Source organism: Oryctolagus cuniculus, chromosome 1, assembly GCF_964237555.1.
Source record: "Oryctolagus cuniculus chromosome 1, mOryCun1.1, whole genome shotgun sequence".
Classification (NCBI taxonomy): Eukaryota; Metazoa; Chordata; class Mammalia; order Lagomorpha; family Leporidae; genus Oryctolagus; species Oryctolagus cuniculus.
Genome location: NC_091432.1, coordinates 147,106,670 through 147,121,850, shown reverse-complemented (window position 1 = coordinate 147,121,850; position 15,181 = coordinate 147,106,670). Strand labels below are relative to the sequence as shown.

At 39.5% G+C, this 15,181-nt stretch overlaps 1 protein-coding gene across 2 annotated transcripts in view; it reads right to left on the bottom strand.

Annotated features, from left to right (window-relative positions):
• Positions 1 to 1,641: 1,641 nt before the first annotated feature.
• RASEF (RAS and EF-hand domain containing) overlaps positions 1,642 to 15,181 on the bottom strand; it is a 97,615-nt gene continuing 84,075 nt past the window's right edge. Inside the window, exon 17 of one of the 2 annotated variants that reach the window (XM_070050193.1) lies at positions 1,642 to 5,692. In XM_070050193.1, the coding sequence (XP_069906294.1) occupies positions 5,587 to 5,692 (106 nt within the window). In that variant the 3' untranslated portion in view covers positions 1,642 to 5,586. The remainder of the gene's footprint in view (positions 5,693 to 15,181) is intronic. The other variant, XM_070050197.1, reaches the window with a different exon arrangement.

Here is a 15,181-nt window from a genome sequence, read left to right as displayed (position 1 = left end):
TCAGCCAGATCCGCATGCCTTAAGGGCTGATTCTGAGGCCAGAGTGCTGTTTAGGACATCTGCCATTCTATGGGTCTGCTGTGTATCTCACTTCCCATGTTGGATCGTTCTCTCCCTTTTTTATTCTATCAGCTAGTATTTGCAGACACTATTCTTGTTTATGTGATCCCTTTGGTTCTTAGTCCTATCATTATGATCAATTATGAACAGAAATTGATCACTGGGACTAGTGAGATGGCATTGGTACATGCCACCTTGATGGGATTGAATTAGAATCCCCTGGTATCTTTTTCAATGCCTCAGTCTCTATGCAAGGCAACCTGGCAAACTTCTGGAGTTGTTACTCACTGAAGGCAGGACCCAGAGTCCTGAATGAGGCCCTTGCCACCAATGGCGTTTCAAAACTTTTTTTTTCTAATTGATCAAAATGGTTGAAGTGTCAGGTACTATTCCAAGTCCTTTATATACATTGACTCATTTGATCCTCATAACAACTTTATAAAGCCACTATTATTTTTCTTATTTCACAAATGAAGAAGTTAGGGTTCACAGAGGTTTACACACTCTTGCTAATGCTTACTGTACCAGTGGGTATGAGGCCAGGATAAAATCCAGGCAGGCTGTGGGCAAACCTATCTGAGATTAAAATGTGCTGCCTATGGGGCAGGTGTCGTGGCACAGCAAGCTAAGCTGCCGCTTTGGATACCTGCTTCCATGCTGGAGCGCCTGGGTTCGAGCCCTGGTTACCCTGCTTCCAATTCAGCTTACTGCTAATGCATCCTGGAAGGCAGCAGGCGATGGCTCAGTACTTGGGCCCCTACCACCCAAGTGGGTGACCCAGTTCCAGGCTCCTGGCTTTGGCCCCAAAGTCCTGATTGTTGCAGGCATTTGAGGAGTGAAGGAGTGGATGGAAGATTCTGCCTCTGTTGCTCTGCCTTTCAAATAAGATAAAATGCATAAATATCACTAAAAATGTCTACTTTCCATGGTTATGGTGTCTGTGTGTCTCTGTTTATATTTATTTTCCATGGTTTTTGTATCTGTGTTTGTGTTTCTATAGAACATCTCAGCAATGCCTGCCTTTTTCAGCCAGTTAATTCTCTGCTCATCTACTCAGCAATGTAGTATTACAGTACTAAACACTGCACGACAGAAGAGAAGCAGCAGTAGACAAGGTAGGGATGGGCAGGGGACACACGTCTAATGAAACTTGTACAAGGGCAACAAGGATGATGTAAATTTAAAGAGTACTGCAAAAGTGAGAGCAGGCAGCCTCGTTCAAGTTTGGGGGTTTAGGGAAAATGCTGGAGGGGTTAGCTCGGCAGTGGGGGAGGTGGGGGAATGGAGGTAAGTGTCAGAGAAAGCACCTCATCTGTCAGAAATCGCGAGGATGGCCAGAGCACATCCTGAAATTCTCCAGCAAAGAGCCTCATTATTCGCGTCTCTCATGCTGCAAGCTGGCCCACCTGCTGCCCTGTCGGCTAAGGTGACTGCTGCGCCACAGGGCTGCACAACATGGTCATTCTCCCCTCCTAGCAGCGGCTTGCCATGGCCTGAAAAGACAAGTTTCATGCACACACAACCTAGAATTAAAATGACTTCAGGGATCTCTGCAGTAAAGCTGAAGGAAACACCCCGAAGGCCAATGGAAGCATGCTTTATTGGATTTACAAGGCATAAAATATTTGTAGTTCCTTAGACATTTGCATTGCTATAAAATTATACTTTATCGTATAATTATTAATGGGTTGAAGAGAAATAAACAGTATAAACGAAATATGGCCGATACTACGAAAATGTAAACCATATAAATCAAAATCATAAAACAATTATTCAATACTCAGAGGCCTACTTAATATATACATAGGAAATTTCTTATATACACATACAATAAAAGCCCACAAAAACTATCATTCTGAAGTCAAATATGAAAATAAATCTTTATCTTTAACCTCAATTTTATCTTCGGCAGTACAGCTGTGCAACTGGGTTTATGCAAATCACATCTAGTATTAAATAATCAAATGTCACATACGTCATATAAAGCAGCACATGGAAAAATAAATTATGAAAATGCACAGGGCTTGAAGTTAACAGTGAAAAATGTCTCCTTATCCAACATTATTTTCTATAATGAAATTAAAATATTATCCAATGTGTCAGGATACACAAAAATGGAGAGTAGTATAATTGCAATTTTAAAATCTCTCAAAGGAAAAATAGAGACAAGGTGAGTTACTTCCATAGGAATATGCAAATACTTCAAATAAAGTCTATGATAAACGCATTAAATATTTTTGTCCTTATCAAAAACACACTTTAATCTGAGGCCTCTTTGATGTAAAAATGTGGGTAATAATCATGATTCCCAGCAATGCAGCTAAGAGCTTTAAGTAGTTTTTCTTTAAACAAGATTGCTAACCAGAGCTATAATTCTGGATTTCAGGGCCAAATATTTATCCAGGTTCAAGCAGTTAACATTGATTAGTTTATCCATCAAAGCCCTCTATGAAATCTGCTAATCAATTTGGGTGCACTGGTAGTACACTGTGGCGGTGGATACTACGGTAATACTTCTGTATTAAAGATACACTCTTATTTACATATTATAAGACAAATATATAAAGAGACACTTTGGAGGAAATAAATAAAGGTAATAGGATAAAACTTAGACTACTGAGGCCAGCGGCTGTGGTATAGTGAGTAAAGCTGCTGCCTGCAGTGCCGGCATCCCTTATGGGTGCTGGTTCAAGTCCTGGCTGCTCCACTTCTGATCCAGCTCTCTGCTGTGGCCTGGGAAAGCAGTAGAAGATGGCCCAGATCCTTGAGCCTCTACACCCATGTGGGAGACCCAGAAAAGCTCCTGGCTCCTGGCTCCTGGCTCCTGGCTTCAGATCGGTGCAGCTCAGGCCATTTCGACCATCTGGAGAGTGAACCTGCAGACAGAAGACCTCTTTCTGCCTCTGCCTCTCTGTAACTCTGCCTTTCAAATAAATAAGTAAATATTAAAAAAAAAAAAAAACCAACAACCTTATACTATTATAGTTTTGAGCAATGGCACCAAAACCCAAACATGTGTTCCATATAGCAACACATAAATATCAGATCCGATCTAACCTGGGTTCAAGAGATGCCTGAGGCAGACAGCAATTGTTTCACCTTGCCACAAATATATTTATAATATGTGTGTATATATGTATATATATAAAGCCAGTCTCCCACACTCTCATGTTTATTTATTTTTTATTTTTATTTTTTTGACAGGCAGAGTGGACAGTGAGAGAGAGAGACAGAGAGAAAGGTCTTCCTTTTCTGTTGGTTCACCCTCCAATGGCCGCTGCGGCCGGCGCGCTGCGGCCGGCGCACCACGCTGATCCAATGGCAGGAGCCAGGTACTTCTCCTGGTCTCCCATGGGGTGCAGGGCCCAAGCACTTGGGCCATCCTCCACTGCATTCCCGGGCCACAGCAGAGAGCTGGCCTGGAAGAGGGGCAACCGGGACAGAATCCGGCGCCCCGACCGGGACTAGAACCCCGTGTGCCGGCGCCGCAAGGCGGAGGATTAGCCTAGTGAGCCGCGGCACCGGCCTCTCATGTTTATTTTGACAATGTTCTACAAGCATGGCATTCTTTTTGGTCAAACATCTATTCTTTTTTTCTGGAACCAAACAAAATAGGGAACGGGAGTTCATGGCAGAGTTACTGAGGGGTAGAGTCAACTTTTCAATAATAAAAAAGTCAACTTTTTCAATAATAAAAATACAAAATATTTCAGTAGGGAGAGGTCACACTTTTAAAAGCCAATGTTGTGGTTATTTATAATTGTCATGTGTAATGTATCTTGGTCACTTTCCATTTATAAAAAACGAGGCTTAAGTTTGATGATAAAAATCATAAAAGGAAAAAGGCTGCTGTATGAAATTGTTTTAATTGAACTTAAAGAAATGTTAACTTATATAATAAATAATATTCATTATTTGAGTTTTTCAGCAAGCTGTATCCATAGGAACAAATGTAAGTTCAAATATCTTGTAAAGAACTTGATTGCTTCAGGTCACTGAAAGACAATGTCACTGGCTCTCAGAGACATCTCAGTGAGGACGTCTGGGGAGGTAGTGCAGGTTCTAGAAAGAGAGTAAGACCACCCAGGCCATGAAAATGATGAGTCACTTATCATGTAAAATAAAAGACCAATTCTATGGTTTGCATGTTAATTTGTGTTGGTAATAAAAACCTGAGTTGAGCCCAGCCACTCTCTTTCCTGGCTTCGTGCCATCAGTCTTTCCTGCACACACTCCCACTCCACCATCACTATCTACTGCCCTCCTCAGAAACCAAACTGATGGAGCCATCTGGTCTTGGACGTGAGCCTCCAGGACACTTATGGAGAACAACATTTGCAACTGGGGAGTTAGAGGATTTGCATTATTTGACAGATTACACATTGAAACCAGGGGAATGCTTGAAATAGGCATGGATATTTTCAGATGGCAAAATGTGAAATCGTTCTAAGTGCTAATATTTTAAAGTGAAATAGAGTAATTCACATTCTGTAAAGTTTACACTTTTGAAGTATACAATTCAGTGGCCTTTACTTCATTTAAGAAGTTACAGGATCATTACCATTACCGTTCTAATTCCAAGACATACCCATTAGCTGTCACTCTCAGTTCCTCTCTTTCCTCAGCTCCTGGCAACCACTGGCTGGTGTGTGTTTTTAAGCAAAGAGAGACCACTTTTCTAGGCATTGTACTTACATGTTTTCATTAGAATTTTAACACTTTGTAAACCGTGGACCTTATACATTTGCAACATTATAAAATACCTTCTTTAAATATACAACAAATATATTTCCTTTATAAGTATAAAAATAAATTTTTCAGTTTCCACTGGAACCTTAAAAATTCCATTTTTTTCTCAATTAAATTCTCTTCTTATTTCAGAAGAGAGAAAGACCAATATTCTGATAATAAAAAAAACTCAGGAATAACTAAGAGTTCGTTATGAACTGTGGGTCCTTGTACTCTTTTCCCTGTTGCTTGAAATTTTAGAGACTGAGAGGCACCAAGGCCTGCAGGGCCTTTGAGGGTAAGCTGCATGCTCTGCAGATGAAGAGACAGATCCAACATAGGCTGGCGACATGTCCAAGATCACAAAGCTGGTTAACAGCAAGGCTAGGATGAGAACTCCCTTTTACTAGTGCTCTAGTATCAAACATTTTAGGTGAGCATTGTCCTAGGTTATGACAATGTCAGCTATCACATGAATCTGATTAGGCCACTGAGTTTCTTCTAAAGCTTTGATCTGAGCATGTGATTTTTTGAACCACAGTCAAACACATACCCATGATATTTCAAGGCTCTGTAAGGACAGGACAAGTCTATTTAACCAGAAGGTCCAAATCGCTCATTGAGATACAGAAAGGAGTCAAGGTTGCAGACAGACCCAAGAGCATGGTTCTGATTTCCCAGGCTATACCCTCTTGAAGGACTGTGTCGGGAGAATGCACCACTCAGCAAAGAACCAAACAAGTCACGCAGATTTAGTAAGCTGGAATGAAGACTTCACAGGCCAAAGCCATTTGGTCTTTAACCACTGCAACAATTCTTCATCTGGGCCGACTTTTTGGAACTGGTCCCACTCAGGTTGGCGATGGATTTGCTGTCCTCCTCCTCAGTTCTTTTTTTCACTTCCCTGGAGACAGGAAGAGAAGGTGAGAAGGAGAGAGAGAAAAGATAAACCAACCTAAGCCACAAGCAGTTCTAAAGAAATAAAACTGAATGTTTTATTTATTTATTTATCGGACATTGATCTGAATACTTTATGGGTGTTGATTGACTTAACCCTCACTAGAACCATATGGATTTATTGTGCTTCATTTTGTATGTGTGGACATAAAAGCAAAAGAAATTAAGAAGTTTCCCTTAGTGGAATTCAAACCATGCAGGCTGCCTGTAGTGCCTGTTTTCTTCGGAGCACCAATCCCACTGCAAACACAGACACACACATAGACACCCTAATGTTCTCTCCTGAGGCTACAGGCTGCATTGTTTAATAGTTTATTCATTGTTTAACACATGGGACTCTGACTTCCATGCCCCAGTGATGCTCACTGCCCTTAACAAGAGCAATGGTGATTTTAAAATCATTCTTACTTATTTTATGTGTATATATGTGTATGTGTGTGTGTGTGTTTTATTTTATTTTAGGAATACAAACTTCATGCATTTAATATATTTATATTTGGGAACATAGAGATTCTTCCCTCCTACCTCCTTCTCACCCATCCTCCCCCTTCCTTTCTTATTCTGATTTTTTACAAAGATCTGTTTTCAGTTAATTTTATGCTCATAAAATTGACCCTACACTAAATAGAGAGTTCACTGAATAATAGTATGAAGAAAAAAGAAAACCAACAAACAAGAAAAACATTGTTCCTTAACAGTCAGGACATGGGCCATTCAAAATCATCGCATCTCAAGGTGTCAGTTGCACCTACGGATTACCTTTTAGGTACTCTATTAGTTACTACAGATCAGAAAGACCGTATGATATTTGTCTTTTTGTGACTGGCTTATTTCACTAAATATAATGGTTTCCAATTGCATCCATTTTGTTGCAAAGGACAGTATTTCTTTTTTTTACTGCTGTGTAGTACTCCATAGTGTATATATATACCATATTTTTTATCTCACCTTCAGTTTATGGACATCTGATCAATTCCATATCTTAGCTATTATAAATTGACCTGAAATTAAAATGGGGGGTACAGATCACTCTTTCAAATGCTGATTTAATTTCCATTGGATAAATTCCCAGGAGTTGGATGGCTGGGACAAATGGTACGTTTACATTCAGCTTTCTGAGGTATCTCCATACTGTTTTCCTGGTGGCTGCACCAGTTTACATTCCCACCAACAGTGGATTAGTGTACCCTTCTCCCCACATCCTTGCCAGCATTTGTTGTTTGTTGATTTCTGTATGAGAATCATTCTAACTCGGGTGAGGTGAAACCTCATTATGGTTTTGATTTGCATTTCCTTGATGGCTAGCAATCCTGATCATCTTTTTCATGTGTGTGTTGGCCATTAAATTTCCTTTCTTGAAAAATGTCTGTTCAGGTCCTTTGCCCATTTTTTAACTGGGTTGTTTGATTTTTAGTTGTTGAGTTTTTTTAATAGATTTTTATAGATTCTGGAAAATTAATCTTTTATCATTGCATAGTTTGCAAATATTTTCTCCCATTCTGTTGGATGCCTCTTCACTTTGCTGAATGTTTCTTTTGTCACACAGAAGTTTCACAGTTTGATAAACTCCCATTTGTTAATTTTGGCTTTGATTGCCGGTGCTTCTGGGGTCTTTTCCAATAAGTCTTTCCATATGTCAACGTCTTGTAGGGTTTCCCCAATGTTCTCTAGTAGTCTGATGCTGTCACATCATAGATTTAGGCCTCTGGTCAACATTGAGTGGATTTTTGTGTAAGGTGTGAGGTAGGAGTCTTGTTTCATATTTCTGCATGCAGAGATCCAGTTTTCTCAGCACCATTTGTTGAAGAGACTGTCATGGCTCCAGGGACTGATTTTTGCTCCTTTGTCAAAGATAAGTTGGTTGTAGATGTTTGGATTGATTTCTGGAGTTTCTATTCTGTTCCAGTGGTCTATACATCTGTTTTTGTATCAGAACCAGGCTGTTTTGATTATAATTGCCCTAATTATATATAATTACGTATAATATAATTATAATTATGTATAATAGTATGTCTTGAGATCTGGTATTGTGATGCTTAAACTTTGTGTTTGTTGTTTAAGATTGCTTTAGCTATGTGGGGTCTCTTTTGTTTCCATATGAATTTTAGCATCATTTATTCTAGATATGTGAACTATCATTGGCATATTTATTGGGATCACATTGAATCTATAAATTACTTTTGGTAGTATGGACATTTTGATGATATTGATTCTTCCAATCCATGAACATGGAAGATTTTTCCACTTTTTTATGTCTTCTTCTATTTCTTTCTTTAATGTTTTATAATTTTCATCATAGATATCTTGGATATCCTTGGTTAAATTTATTCCAAGGTATTTAAATTTTTGTGTAGTTATTATGAATGGGATTTATCTTAGAAGTTCTTTCTCAGCTGGTACATTGTCTGTGTATACAAAGGCTATTGATTTTTGTGTCTTGATTTTATATCCTGTTACTTTACCAAACTCTTTTATGAGTTCCAATATCTCTTTGTGGAGTCTTTGGGGTCCCCTTTATAGAAGTATGTCATCAGAAAACAGGGATAGTTTGACTTCCTCCTTCCCAATTTGTATCCCTTTGATTTCTTTTTCTTGCCTAATGGCTCTGGTTAAAACTTCCAAGACTACATTAAATAGCAATGGTGAGAGTGAGCATCATTGTCTGGTTCTGGATATTAATGGGAATGCCTCCAATTTTTATCCATTCAGCAGGATGCTGGTTGTCGGAATGTCATAAATTGCCTTTATTATGTCGAGGAACGTTTCTCCTATACCCAATTTGCTTAAGGTTTTCATCATGAAAGGATGTTGTATTTTATCAAATGCTTTCTCTGTGTATTTTGAGATAATCATATAGTTTTTGTTCTTCAATTTGTTACTGTGATGTATGATGTATCACATTTATTGATTTTCAGATGTTGAACCATCCCTGCATACCCGGGATAAATCCCACGTGGTCCAGGTGAATGATCTTTCTGTTGTATTATTGGATTCAACTGGCTAGTATTTTGTTGAGGATTTTTGCATCTATGTTCATCAGAGACACTGGTCTATAATTCTCTTTTTTCTGTTGTTTCTTTTTCTGGTTTAGGAATTAAAGTAATGCCGGCTTCCTGGAAGGAGTTTGGGAGGATATCCTCCCTTTCAATTATTTTGAATAGCTTGAGAAGAACTGGAGTTAGGTCTTCCTTAAATGTCCGGTAGAATTCAGCAGTGAAGCCTCCAGGACCTGGACTTTTCTTTGTTGGAAGAGTTTTTATTACAGATTTAATCTCCATCTTGGTCATTGGTCTGTTTAGGTGTTCTATGTCTTCATGATTCAATTTTGGTAGAATGTACATGTCCAGAATCTATCCATTTCTTCGAGGTTTCCTAATTTGTTGGCATACTACTCTCTGTAGTAATTCCTGATGACTCTTTTTATTTTTGTGATATCTGTTTTTACATTTCCTTTTTTATCTCTAATTTTATTAAAATGGGTTTTCTCCCTTTTTTTCCTGGTTAGTTGGATAATGGTGTGTCAATTTTGTTTATTTTTTCAAAAAATTAGCTCTTCATTTTGTTGATATTTTGTAATTTTTTTGTTTCAATTTTATTTATTTCTTCTTTTATTTTAATTATTTCTTTCCTCCTATGAATTTGGGATTTGATTTGTTTGTTTGTTTTTCTAGGTCCCTGAGATACACTGATAGCTCATTTATTTTTATGACTTTCCTGTTTCTTGATGTAGGCACTAATTGCTATAAACTTCTGTCTTAAAACTGCTTTTGCTGTATTCATAAGTTTTGATATGATATGTTGTCATCTTCATTCATTTCTAGGAATTTATTTCTCTATTCATTTCTTCTATGCCCCACTATTCATTTAAGAGTTTGTTGTTCAGTCTCCATGAGTTTACATATGTTCTAGAAATTCCCAAGCTGCTGATTTCAAGCTTCAATCTATTGTGATCACAGAAGACGCATAGTATGATTTTGATTTTTTTGAATTTATGGAGACTTGCTTTATGGCCTCGTATATGGTCTTATCCTAAAGAAATTTTCTTGTGCTGCTGAGAAGAATGTGAATTAACATGTTTAATAAAGATTTTATTTATTTGAAAGGCAGTTAGAGAGACAGGCACATACACACAAAGTCAGGAGAGACAGACAGAGATCTTTCATCTGTTTGTTAGCCTCAAATGGCCATGCCGGCCAGGCTGACTACATCCAGGTCTCCCACATAGGTGCAGAGGCCCAAATACTTTGGCCATCTTTTGCTGCTTTCCTAGGTGCATTAGCAGGAAATGGATCAGAAGTGAAGCAGTCAGGATATGAACCCATATGGGATGCTGGCAACACAAGTGTCAGCTTAACCTGCTATTCCATGGTGCCAGCCCCTAGAATTATTTCTAAGGCAATCCTGAAACACGTAAAATCTGTTATGAAACCTCCAGGGAAGAGTCCTTCCAAGTGTAGCCTTTGAGGATGTTTGTGAAATGTGAAGATGTAGATGTCCCGCCTTAGACAAGCTGAACGATCACCTTAGTGAGTGAGATGAGTGTTGCACCACATCCCCAAGATGGTCCAAAATAACCCCACTCTTCCTTGTCAGGGCCTGGCATTCCTCCAGCAGAGAATGAGCTTTGCCTTTGGTCATGGACAGCTCTCTGCCTACTTAGAACATTAGATTCTGCAAAGAATCATGCTCTGAAAATTCCAGGCCCAGGCATCAGCAAGTCTGGCCGTTTCAATCTCCTTCCCTTGGAGCCTTGGGCTACCATTTAAGAAATCCAGACTCTTCAATGGACAAAGGCCACAGAATGGTAGTGGGGAATGAGATGCCACATGGAGAAAAGCCACAGGGAGAAAAGGAGGAGTACCCAAAGGAAGATATCCAGTGCAAGTGATAGTCGCTGTGACCATCTGACCAAATATGTGTGACACATCCCAAGCAAGAGCAGTTGAGGAAACTTCCAGCCAACAACTAGAAAACTTTGATTATTGGAAGAGATTTAAAAATGTTGTTGCTTTAGGCATCTAAGTTTAGGGATGGTTTGCTATGGGAGCAGATAACTAGAACTGCTGGGAACCTACATATTTATGGTAGAACAATTCTGTTTAACAGAAATACAAAATGATTTTACATATGTCACTTTAAATTGTTTAGTAGCCACACCAAACAAATGTGAAAATGACAGATGAGTTAATTTTATTGCTATATTATTAATATTTCAAACCCAGTACAGCAAAAACTTTATCATTTAAGAATGTAATCAATAAATTACTTAAGTGAGTTTATAGTTTATATATAATTACATAATTTATGTACTGTGTTCAAAACCCTGTATATACTGAATACGTTTAGCATAACTCAATTTGGACTAGCCACATTTAAAGTGTACAGTGGCTACAAAACTGGCCAGTGCAGCTTCAGAAATTTCTAATGTGTCCTCACTTTTGAAAGCCACTGTCTTGTGAGTCAGAATTTTTCTGATTTAAGACAGGTTGGGTCTTATTATCCTCACACAGCAGATGAAGAAACAAAAATCAGGAGGGAAAAAAAAGAGGAAACACAATTCAACTTGGAACTTCATGGAAGACCCAGCTCGGACTGCAGTCCTGCAGAACTGTCACCCAGTGAATGTGTATTGTTTCAGCCACTACATCTGTGGGAATTTGTTACAGTGAAAGGAGAAAATTAACACAACTTCCAAATACAAACTCTCGGCAGCTTTGTCATTCAACAAATGCCCAATTTCTGCCAGCCTCTGCAGCCCTCTGCTAGTAAGCTTTAAGGGAGACAGATGCCTACATACTGGAAAGTCCTTGCGAGCTGCCAACACACACGTGCAGTGTGTTCCAGGCTTTAGGAAGCTTCATGCAGACTTTGACATTAGGGGGACCTCTTGAAACAACAAAAATTCCCCTTTAGTTGAATGAGGGAAGGAGATTCCAGGTGCAGTAACTGATGGCTGTAAAGGAAAAGGCATCAAACAGCTTCGCCATAACCAGACACAGAGTTTGCTGTGTCTACAGATTATCCTTCACTTGGGGAAAAAGATAATAGATTCAAGCAGGAGGGTCTGTGCGGTCAGGCTAGGAAGGAGCATCAACCACAGGCTAAGGAGCAGGGTCTTTATGTCGCATGCAGGACACCAGTATGGGGTTGTAAGTAGGCAAGTAAACATTCATTGGATTTTTATTTAGAAAGATCACCCTGATTATAGGGTGGAAGTGAATGATAGTGGAGAAACTGGGGCAGAAACTCTTGCACTAACCCAGGCAGAACATTTTGAGGCCTGCACCAAAGCAAAGAGAGCATGAGAGCAAGAGAGAAATGCATGGATTTGAGAGAAACAGAGAGGTCCCTGATTCAGCAGGGCCCCTGCAGAGCACAGTGGAAGTGGGGATTGAGGAAAGGAATCAAGACTGACTTTAGATGCCTAATTTTTTAATCACAATTATGGTAGATTCCTGAGAAAGGGAATACAGAATGATGAACAATTTCCAAAGAACAGTAGCACATTAGGATTTGGAAATGATGTCATGGTGCATGTGTAGTTTCTATGTCTTACGGTATTTTAATAAGAAGTGGGGTTAAAAATTACAGAAACTGGAAATCACCAGGTAGAAATAGTTCCAGAAGCCGTAAGCAGGGAAGACACCAGGCAGAAAGAGAGAGCAAAGAGGAAGAGAGTGCACACTGGAATCCTGAGATCACCAACATCCCAGTGGCAAGTGACTCGGGCCAGCAGTGAAGAGTTCCGAGTTCACCACTAGCTGGGTCACTCGGAGTAAGCGGAGTACACATTCTAATACTCTGTTTTCTCACCTGTAAAATGCATACAATAATTGTACTCTTCTCATACAACAACCTGCATCTCTCCCTTCAGGGAGGTGCAATGGACTCTATCAGCCACATATCACGAGGTGGCCTGGTAATAGAAAAGAGTACGTCTAAAAGGTCACAGGAACATTGAAATAAAAGATAATGTGCATTTTCTGTAAGCCTTTTGAAGATCATGCATATTTTTCATTTTTTCCCCACTAATGTTCATACTCAATGCCTGTCTTTTATTTCCTTGATATCTCTACTGAATGTAGCATGGGGCTATCAACATGTTAAGTACTGGTAATACAGACATTAATAAACCTGAAAGCAAGTAGTAGGGAGGAAAAAGACATAACCTAAATTTCATCAGGCATGTATCACTTTAACAAAATCAGAAAGATCTAACTCCAAACACTTAAAATAGGTTTATGGTTGGGAAAAATGAAGTGACCTCACCAAAAATTACCATATGCTTACAATGGTGCTTTAGACGAACCAGTCTTATACAGAGATTTACACACAACAAGGTCAATTCTTGTGCTAAACTGATACAGCAGCCCAAGTATTTGTGTTTTTCTCTATTATCAGGCCATTGATCAATTAATGCCTGTTGAATTGAGCTTACTACAAAAGGTTTGAAGCCTGCAGTCCTGGTGATGGCAAACTCCCATACCGATGGCACAATGGTTAGGAAAGAGAGCCTGTCAGCACAGCAAGGAAGTGGCATTTCTAAGATAAGCATTTCCTGGGATTGAAAGGTTTTCCAATAAATGGCTGAGTCGTTCAGTCTGTTAATCGAACACTTATGTCCTCCCTTCAACAATGAATTCTTTTTCAGACAAGGCAAATCCATGCATTCTTCAGGTTAAGTTTGTCGACATTACATGGCATAGAAGGAACTGAAACTTAAATTGAGGACTTACAAGGTTTACATTTATATGTAATTTTCTGAAGGTTGTTAAGACTTCAAAAATTGATAATTCTGCCCATAGAAACTGTAACGTTTCCATTTAAGACATGGGTGCTTTCACAAGCAAATCTGAAGGCAGAATGTAAAGCAGTTGGAGTTTGCATATATTTGCTTTATTTTAACATTTAACACTGTTTCCATAACCAGAGGCTCGAAACCAGGCCTTACTACACCAACAATAATAATTTTAAAAAGTGTTTGGTAATTCACAAAAGCTTGTCTGATTTCTTTAATTGTCAAAAACTTTAAAACTAACTATAACATAACATTATTCAACTAAAATGACCTTGTTATCCAAATGCCTTTGCCCACAGTTTTTTAAGCAAACAACACAAGCTGCTGTCTAAGCACTACAAGCAGGGCAGATGCCTGCCTGCCTCAACAGGGCACAGAGGAGCAGAAGGAAAGGAAGGCATAGGCAGCTTAGGCCACCCCAACTTTATGATACAATAAAGAGAATCGATTCTGCACTATGGGTGTGACTGGGGCCATTTAACCATCATGTAACCCCTTAAGATAACTGAGCATTAAATTGTCATTATGTCATTCAGTGGAGTACAGGCTAGAATACAAAAGGCCTTCCAAAAGTTTATGGAAATGTGTAAAGACTGCAAGGACAATGCTGTCGCAAGGATTTACAGAGAGCCTCTACCTGTTTGGACAGGCCCTTGGAGGGGAGGGTCTAAGGGACTCTCTTGAGGGGGTTAGAGAGATTATTTATTTGCTAGTCTGTTAACCTACTTGAGACTCCAGTGTTGGGCATCTGACTAGTGCCCTTAACTTCCTAACAGAATGTGGCTACAGGTGTCCAAGGAGAAAGAACAACTAGTCTGTCGGGAAGCAATTTATGACTCGTCCTCACCCTGGGGAACAGAGACTGGCCCCAGAGAGAATACAGGCTGCACAGCAAATTCCTACTCCTACAATCTGAAGACAACTTCTGCATTTCTCTAACAGGTTATGAATACCCAGGTATGGGGAAGTCTCTGTAGAAGACTGTCAAGAGTGAGCCAAAACAGGGACTCCTCCATTGGGAAAGAGAACAAAACACAGCCTTTATCCAGGTGCAGGCTGCTATGACTAAGGTCCCTCACTATGTTTGCCAAACCAAGTCCTTCAAAATGGGTAGACTTTAGACATGCTAACTGCTTCCCAAGGGGTGTCTGTGACATGCTTCAAGACTGTTGATTTTGGTCAATCCAACTAGACAGATATAAAACTGTATTCAGCATTTCCTGAATGAGGTCAGACAAACAGGGTCCAACAGAGCTGGAATTTCTGGCTTAGCACTGGGTCATGGAAATCCTGGTTGTTGTCTCTTTTTGGCTCGATAGCTCTCATTATCTTACTGCGTCTCTTTATACCAAATGTCTTTAATGTACTGGTTCATTTTTTTAAAGATTTATTTTATTTATTTGAAAGACAGAGTTACAGAGAAAGGTAGAGTCAGAGAGAGAAATAAATGTCTTCCATCTGCTGGTTCACTTCCCAAATAACAATGGCCAGAGCTGAGCTGATCAGAAGCCAGTAGCCAGGAGCTTCTTCCAGGTCTCCCATGCGGGTTCAGCGGCCCAAGGATCTGGGCCATCTTCCACTGCTTTCCCAGGACATAGCAAATAGCTGGATTGGAAGAGGAGCAGCCAGGACTCGAAC